Source organism: Crocuta crocuta, unplaced genomic scaffold (genome assembly GCF_008692635.1).
Source record: "Crocuta crocuta isolate KB4526 unplaced genomic scaffold, BGI_CrCroc_1.0 scaffold1171, whole genome shotgun sequence".
Taxonomy (NCBI): Eukaryota; Metazoa; Chordata; class Mammalia; order Carnivora; family Hyaenidae; genus Crocuta; species Crocuta crocuta.
Genome location: NW_027530879.1, coordinates 382600 through 391457, shown reverse-complemented (window position 1 = coordinate 391457; position 8858 = coordinate 382600). Strand labels below are relative to the sequence as shown.

The 8858-nt window shown below is 45.1% G+C and overlaps 1 protein-coding gene across 5 annotated transcripts in view; it reads right to left on the bottom strand.

Moving 5' to 3' along the window:
- BMX (BMX non-receptor tyrosine kinase) overlaps nucleotides 1-8858 on the bottom strand; it is a 47573-nt gene that overhangs the window by 15595 nt on the left and 23120 nt on the right. For 4 of the 5 annotated variants that reach the window (XR_013336395.1, XR_013336396.1, XM_077769640.1 and 1 more), the window contains exons 10-12: nucleotides 6292-6346; nucleotides 4468-4547; nucleotides 2401-2528 (exon numbers count right to left, since the gene is read on the bottom strand). Coding sequence is in view for 3 of the 5 variants with exons in the window: in XM_077769640.1 (XP_077625766.1) it covers nucleotides 2401-2528; nucleotides 4468-4547; nucleotides 6292-6346 (263 nt within the window). In the remaining 2 variants the exon portion in view is untranslated. The remainder of the gene's footprint in view (nucleotides 1-2400; nucleotides 2529-4467; nucleotides 4548-6291; nucleotides 6347-8858) is intronic. The other variant, XM_077769642.1, reaches the window with a different exon arrangement.

Genomic DNA, 8858 nt, shown 5'->3' with positions numbered 1-8858 from the left:
TAAGTCCTGGACCTTTAATTGGCAAAAAGATTAGCTCACTCCTCCAAAATATATACGTACTATGGCTGCTATATTGACACGTTACTTGACTCACAAAACCCACTCCCAATAGAAAACTTAAGGGAAAGAGATTTTTAGAAATATCTAAATAATCATTTTAATGTTTTCTTCCTATACCCTGTGGAGTTTCTTGTGCATCTTCTGGAGTGAAATCGTTCTACTTGGAGATGTTTGTTTATACAATACCTTTTCCAAAGGGTACTTGTTAGGTGCAGTTGAGGAAATTGGGACAAAGGAAAAATACAAGGGCCGAAATCAAAGCCAGGAGTGAGGCCAGGTCACCTGCGTGCATGTAACCTGGTCAGATAGACTTGCACACATCTGACGCTGAGCCCACAGCTTATTTTTACTCACTGTTGGAAATTGATCCAGTCATTGCCCATAAGTGGCACTAGTCTAGAAAAGACGGTTAGAGGAGATTTCCTCTTTTTAATTTCTTTTTTTCTAAGCTTGTTGAGATACTGTTGACATATGTAACATTAAGGTATGCCACATGATGATCTGACACGTGTATATGCTGTGAAATGATTACCCCACAGGGTGAGTCAACACTGCCGCTAGAAGGAATTTCTAGATACGTTTGCACTGGTCGATTAGGCAAAATCTAAAAACACTCAAAGGACCCAGTGTTGGTGAGGGTGAAGGAAATTACTGTTAGTGGGAGTGTACATCTCTGAAAAGCATTTGAAAATGTCTAAATTTTAAATGTTCTTAACCATTATCTTAGAAATTTCACTTCTAGGGAATTCGGCTACAGAAACACTAATACAGATACACAGAGCTATGTGTATAGGACTGTGCATTGAAACCATGAATTACAATGCAAAAATGCTGTATCAACTGTATACTAAAATTGATACAACTGATACAAAAATACTGTATCAACATAGGGTTAGGTGAATAAATTGTGGAGTAATTCTATAATAGAATCCTACATAGCTGTTAAGTAGACCAAAGTGAGCTATATCTATTTGCATGCAAAGATCACTAAGACATGTTGTGTAAAGAAAGCAAACTGATCAGGGAGCCCGGGTGGCTCAGTTGGTTAAGCCTCTGACTTTGGCTCAGGTCATGATCTCACAGTAGGTGAGTTTGAGCCCTGTGTTGGGCTCTGTGCTGACAGCTCAGAACCTGGAGCCTGCTTCAGATTCTGCATCTCCCTCTCTCTCTCCCCTCCTCTGCTCACATGCTTTCTCTCTCTCTCTCTAAAAAATAAACACTTTTTTTTGTTGCCTGGGTAGTTCAGTTGGTTAGGCGTCCAAGTTCAGCTCAGGTCATGATCTCACAGTTCGTGGGTTCCAACCCCGCGTCAGGCTCTGTGCTGATAGCTCAGAGCCCAGAGCTTCCTTCGAATTCTGTGTCTCCCTCTCTCTCTGCCCCTCCCCTGCTTGTGCTTCATCTCTCTCAAAAATAAAATAAAAACATTTTAAAAAAATTAGGAAAGCTGAAAAGTAGTGTGTGTGGAATGATCTCACCTCTGTACAATATAATGTGTATACATACACATATAATTTATTTATATAAATAATAAATAATAGGGGCACCTGGGTGACTCAGTTGGTTAAGCATCCAACTTTGGCTCAGGTCATGATCTCGTAGTTTGTGAGTTTGAGCCCCTCATTGGGCTCTGTGCTGACAGCTCAGAGCCTGGAGCTTGCTTCAGATTCTGTGTCTCCCTCTCTCTCTGCCCCTCCCCTGCTCACACTCTGTCTCTCTCTCTCAAAAATAAACATTAAAAAATTGTATAATATATAATAAGTGTTCATATCAGCATAGAAAAAAATTCTGTCAGAATAGACACCAACTTGTCCATGGAGGCTGTCGCTCCAATGGTAAACATTGCTATATTTGAAGTTTATAATCAACTTATTCCTATAAGCAGAACAAGACTGCAAATATCTTTGTAAAGAGAATCTCTAGCTTTTTTTTTAAAGTTATTCATTTTTGAGAGACAGATAGAGAGAGAGAATGAGCAGAGGAGGGGCAGAGAGAACACAGAGCCCAACCTCATGAATCATGAGATTATGACCTGAGCAGAGATCAAGAGTCAGATGCTTAACAAACTGAGCCACCCAGGTGCCCTGAGAATCTCTACTTCTGAGTCACTCAACTCGCATTTTAGAGTATATGGTTTTTAGAGTTTTATGGCATTTTAAAGTATATGGTGCGATATTCCAGGAAACGTAGGCTAAAATCACAGCAGGTATATGGCTTGAGAGCATTTTTAAGCCTACTTTCATGGTTCCCGATGTGATTAAGAACGTTAGGAGGATCAGCAGTATCCAAGACCATTGATATTTATCAACAAGGACCCACAAGAGAACAACTGAAATAAATTACCTGCCGAATTGTGCTGATGATAGTGAATAAGCTTTGGAATGGAATCAAAGCAGTAGTTTTCTGCCAGGTACAATTTGTTCTCAGCATTTGTGTGCACATGGTAATGCTTGACGGTTCCTTTTTTATCGCTGGTAAGGAAGAACGAATGGTAGAATGTTTTTAATTACCAATTGAAGCTTGATTAAACAATGGTTAAATCATTACTTCAGATGCATTGATTTTGACGAATCAGGAATCATATGCCTGTCTCGGGTTTTAGAGTATGGCCTAGCTGGGTTTCTCGCCCAGTTCTACTGTTCGCTAGATACCTCGTCTGGCTGTTATAAAGATTGGGTGCAATCTGATATACAGCAATTTGCGCTATGCTTGGTTCATAAGAAACTGTCCATAAATTGTTGTTGCTGTGATGCTAGCCTAGTTAAAGTTGCACCTGTAAAAAGGAAAAACGGTGGTTTCTTGTTGCAAATGGCCACGTGGCTCTTGGTCTTAGCATGATATTCGTTCAAGCCCATGTATGATGTTTCGTGAGAAGAAGGCTTCCATATTCATTAATTTGGATTATTTTCATTTGATTCCTCGTCTATTTGCTGTGTTCTCTACCGGGCCACCTTCAAAACTAAATCCGGTGTCACGGATCTTGACTGGGGGGACTCCTGATGTCAGGTTCAGCTGGAGCTGCAGGGCCGGACGGTCTCAGAGCTCTTAATGCTCAGTGAACCAGATCTTCCCAGTTCCCACTGGCTTGGCTTTAGCCATGCCTCTTGGCGTGCAGCCTTGTACGTGAGATGGGCCAGGGATGGCTTCCTGCATTGGGAAATGCTGTGTGACTGCTTAGGGTACATCCTGGTCTCTCACATTGGAGATGGATACTTCATAACATTTTTCTCAAAATAAAATTACCTTTTAATCACTTAATTATTACCCCCCCCCCCATGTAGGTACCAAGGGTAGGTACTGTATGTGGAGACAGCCCCAAGGCAGAGGGTCATGCAATCCAACCATCAAAAGAATATTTTTTCCAATGATCCTAATCTAGATTTGGCTAGATTCGGGTCTCAGAACACTGGGGGTTCTCAGTGTAGACACAGGAGTATGGCCAAAAGAACACGAACTCTACTGTTGAAGGCCTGACTTCACGTGGGTCGCGTGTTAATTTTGTGGGTGTGTCTCCGTGAGTGCTTTTGGAACCTCAGACTTCTCATCTGTAAAATGGTCCAAATAAAAACAGTTTTCTGGATGATTCGAAGGAACAGAAGAGCTAACAGCCAATGGGGACGTGGCCTGTGAAACTCTGGCAGGGTGTCCCGTTGTGGGTGGTGGTGACTCATACAAAGTGCCTGTGGATGTCGTACATGCCCAAGCGTTGGGGGCGGGGGAGTGGAGCACATAGAACGGCTGTAATAGTAATTGCTATTCATTTATTAAGTGCTCACTCTGTGCCAGGCAGTGTTGTGATCCAGTACATGAATTAACTCACTTCCTCCAGAGAACCCAATAGTCATTGTTATTTTTCCCTTTCACATGGGGAAGTTGAGGCACAGAGGTTAAGAAACTTGCCCGGTGTCACACAGCCTTGATGTGGTAGGGTCAGGAGTTGGACCCCAAGGCACAGCTTCCAACCAGAACTGTTAACCACGCAAAGAAGACCCTGGAAGGAAACTATCCGGGGAACACAGATACACCCATTCAACTTTCTGCCAGCTTTGCGCCCACTGGAAAGACTTACTGGAGACCAGACACTGGGGTAGGTTCCTCAGCTCAGTAGGTGGCTAGGGCCAAGAGTGTAGACAGGCTCCATTGCTATTTTTCTCTCTTTCTAGGCTTAGGGCCAAGTCGAGGGGAGTAACCCGAGATGCCTTTACCAAACATTGACTGGCATCATTCCAGAGAACGACCTCTCAAAGTAGGAGGGAAAGGCAATGACAAATGGTCGCATTCAATAGAAATACTTTGATCCAAAATTCTAGGGTTTAAAGGTGGTGTCTTATCCCAAAATGTGACTAAATGGCCGGCATATTCAAAGGACATACCCAAAAGATAAAAGGAAGGAAGCCATGTCATACTTACTTCACAGCCTTGCTAAATAAGGACACTGTGTACATTCCCACCTGGCGGGAATTTCTAACCATAAATGCACCTTCTTTTCCCTGCAAAGGAAGGAAAGTGTGGAAGGAACAGAGAACATTTTCATTATTCTTGAAAACTATAGGTAGTAGGAAGATTGATCTTTTAGGTCCACGTTAAATGTCACTGACGGTACGGGTCATCCAACAGCTGGCACAGAAGGGGCCCCCCAGCTGAGCTTTCCTCCTCTCACTCAGCTCCGTTAAAGACCTACCCTGTGTACTCTGACTCTCCCTCTGCACTTAGTTTTTAACCCCCACTGGTAATTTTCTCTCTCTTTTTTTGAATGTTTTTTTTTTTAATGTTTTTTATTTATTTTTGAGAGTCAGAGACAGCGTGAGCAGGGGAGGGTCAGAGAGAGAGAGAGAGAGAGATACAGAATCTGAAACAGGCTCCAGGCTCTGAGCTAGCTGTCAGCACAGAGCCTGATGCGGGGCTCAAACCCACGAACTGTGAGATCATGACCTGAGTCGAAGTCGGATGCTTAACCAACTGAGCCACCCAGGCGCCCCTTAATGTTTGTTTATTTTTGAGAGAGAGAGAGAAAGACCGAGTGTGAGTGCAGAAGGGCAGAGAGAGAGGAAGGCACAGAATCCAAAGCAGGCTCCAGGCTCTGAGCTGTCAGCACAGAGCCTGACACGGGGCTCAAACTCGTGGACTATGAGATCATGACCTGAGCCACAGTCGGACACTTAACCAACCGAGCCACCCAGGCGCCCCAATTTTCTCCATCTTGTATTTGAGCTAGTCTGATGTATCAGTCTTTCAGAAATAAAATATAAAGCCACATATCACCATATCATGCCCTTGGAAGGTATTAGAAAATCAGAGATGCAGAACAAATCCTTTGTTAAAGTCCCATGCTCAACTTGTCTTTCTTAATGACTTGCGCTAATTCTAAGCAGACCCGGATTCAGAAAGAGCAGATAATAACCTGTGAATGTGGCAGGACCCCCAGTTAGGCAGTGAGGCCACCACGTTCTCGCTAGTACCCCTCAAGGAAACCACTGGTGTGCTTTATTAGATTGAACTGTATCACAGCATCATTTTTGTAGGGCAAAAGAGTTTGCTCCTGGTAATTCCATGCCTTGAGTAACAAAATCAAGGAGACTTATTCCTTATTACGTCTGTTGCATTCTGGTTTAGGTGCTGATGAGCAGGGTCGGTGTTGCGCCAGACCGTTATATACATGGCCCCCAATAAATCCTGTCCCCTACTATGTAGCCCCTCCGGCAGGGAGGCTGGGCCGGGCCATGTGACACGCTCTGGCTAGTAGGGCAGTCGCAAGTGCGTGCAAAGCAGAAACTTTAAGTGCTTGCATTAAACTGCAGAGCTTTCCTCTTCTGCCACTGCGTTGAGACCACGCGGGGAGGAAGCCCACGTTAGCCACGCGGAGCAGGACTGTGGCACCCCGATGACTGCCGCAGCCAAACCCACCCCTGCCCCATCCATCCACCAGCTACCTGCAGATACCTGAATGGCCCTAAGCCAAAAAAAGCATGAAAGCACTGAGGGCCCAGCGGACTCACCGAATGGTGGGGTGGCCAATCTGGTTTCAAACCACTGAATCTTGAAGTGGGTTGATCCACAGCAGCAGATAATGGAAACAGAGGAAGTGGCTAGATGCCAAGGGCCCGGTAACCCAGGGGCTGACCCCGCGATGACATGACTGTAACGTTAGTGATCTGGTTTCTACGAGAAGCGTGTCACCCTCTGGGCCCAGCAATAGAGAGGCTTAGAGGCTATTTCAAAAACTAGACTGTTTACCTTTTGTCTCAGTAACTGCTCAGATTGTGACCTGGAGATGTTTCCTGCAAACCAGCTGCAATGAGAAAGAGTCGCATAGTTGAGAGTCAGTGATTTTTAACTACATAACAGATGACTCCACTTTCTAGTGTGCAAAAGGGGGTGTCGGCCCTGATCAGGGGTTTCCAAACCTGATTGCTCCAGAGAATCACCCGAGGAGCTTTTCAAAAATACAGGTTCCTGAGTCTCCACCACCTAATTATGCTTGTGCGGTGGGGCCCGCGTATGTGCATTTTCACACGGGCTGGCACTGAGGACCAGATGGCCTCCTAGCTGGGCCCCAAGTTCTTTATTTNAAAATATTTATTTCGTTATTTTGAGAGAGAGAGAGAGAGAGTGCACGGAGGAGGGGCAGAGAGAGAGAGGAGAGAGAGAATCCCAAGCAGGCTCTGTGCAGAGCCCAACTCAGGGCTCAGTCCTAGGAACGGTGAGATCATGATCTGGGCAGAAACCAAGAGTCGGATGCTTAACCAACTGAGCCACCCAGGCGCCCCTCAAGCCAATATTTTTCTTATAATAATGTCATAGAAGCACAATTTATTGCATCTATTTTCAAATCAAGTGCTTTTTTAACAAATCTCTTTATTTGCAGGATAGCAGTAGATAAGGCCCTGTGGTTATATTAAGACAGTAAGAGTTATAGCGACCGGAGAAAAAGATGCTACGGGACAGCTGGGTGTAATCTTTAAATACTGCCTTTTTCACGAAGTTAGCCAAGTGCATCATGTCTTACTTTGTATGCAGATCTCAACAGTCCACAGAGTTGTTTCTCTTGTGAGATCAACGATGTCTGTAGTCTTTTGGCTTTGGCCAAAATGTCATACAAGGGAAACGAACAGGGTGTGATGGGGGATGGGGCATGGGTTTGGGGGCTCACAGGGACCCTCTGGTTAGAAAATGACACCTGAGGAGGAAATAAATACCTGAGAGNACCCACGAACCGCGAGATCATGACCTAAGCGAACGTCGGACGCTTAACCGGCTAAGCCACCCAGGCGCCCCCTGACTCTCTTTTTTAAAAAGGTTTCAGTATGTCAGTGTCAGAGACGCAGAGGCTTGGGCCTTGTCCTGAGGTGTGACTTTCCATCTAAACCTCAGTGACTCAGCCTTCAGTAGAACAGAATAGAATTGGCCATGAAGCTCTGGCCACAAAACAGATGCTTCAGGGCCACTGATACAGGGGAAAGCTGCGGGCACCAAGCGCAGTGAAGGAGGCTGAGCCCCAGATCACACAGCCCTCTGGTTCTGATTTCTCTTTCACTTTGAAGAGGGCAGGTCTTTCCTGATCATCTCCCCGATGCACACCTCTCATGCACCATTTGAATTGAGAAATGTGGGGACAGAGACTGTCTATATGGTCAGGTCAGGACTTTCCAAAGCAGATGGAAAACTTCCAATTCATCCAAATGCTAAAGACCAAAACCCACAATTAGAAGGTCACTCCCTTCGGTTGTTATTCGTCAGAGTGCTATTACCTTTGGCTAATTTTTGTGCTGGTGTTTCTCAGTCTTTTATGTCTTAGTTTGAATTACTCCATCAGAGGCTTTCCTGAGGGTGGATGTCAGGGAAGAAGGTAGGGATAAAGGGGAGCTAGAAGGTGGTGGAAAGGTCATGCTGTGGAGGGCTGAAGCATGCAGCATGTCTTCCCTAATGTGGCGCAGACGCCTAGGCCCAGGCTCGGTTGGAGGTAAGATGAAGAGTTGAAACAGTGACATGTACTTCATAAAACCTCTCACTGTACCTAGAGCCAATACATCAGTGACATGACAGTACTCATACAAAGACAGAAGAACTGAAAATAGTGTAATCCTGGGGCTCACGCAACTGAGCCGCCATTGGGTAACAGGTGTCGCCATTGGGTAGCAGGCGTCTAAGAGACGGATTCTGCCCTATCACTCCAGCCTCTCCTCAATGCCAATTTTAAATAAAGTTCAGGGTACTTATTTGTCCCTATGTGTAGAAGGATATTGTCTTAGATGTTGGAAATGACCTTAAGCGCCCCTCAGGCCAACCTGTCTCAGTATAGTTGGGGTGATCACACATTTGTATTCACCCAGAAGTGTCTGGTTTATGCCTGATGTCCACGTGCAATATTTTTTTTAATGTTTACTTTTCAGAGAGAGAGAGAGAGAGCGAGCGAGCATGAGCATGAGCAGGGGAGGGGCAGAAAGAGGGGGAAACACAGAATCTGAAGCAGGCTCCAGGCTCTGAGCGGTGCTGAAAGCTCAGAGCCTGACATGGGGCTCCAACCCACGAATCGCGAGGTCATGACCTAAGCCAAAGTCGGACACTTATACAACTGAGCCACCCAGGTGCCCAGGTGCAATGTTTAATAGTACACTCTTTGTCTGTCTACATGTCATACCTTGTATCTATGAAGACAAAGTGAAATGAAGAGGTCTCCAGGTATATGATAAATCCAATGAATATGTAGAGCTAGGTTAGAGGGTCCAGACTGAGGAAAAATATTTCCCTTAGTAACAATTTGGTCATTATCACCTGGCCTCCAGATAAATGCCCCAGAATCT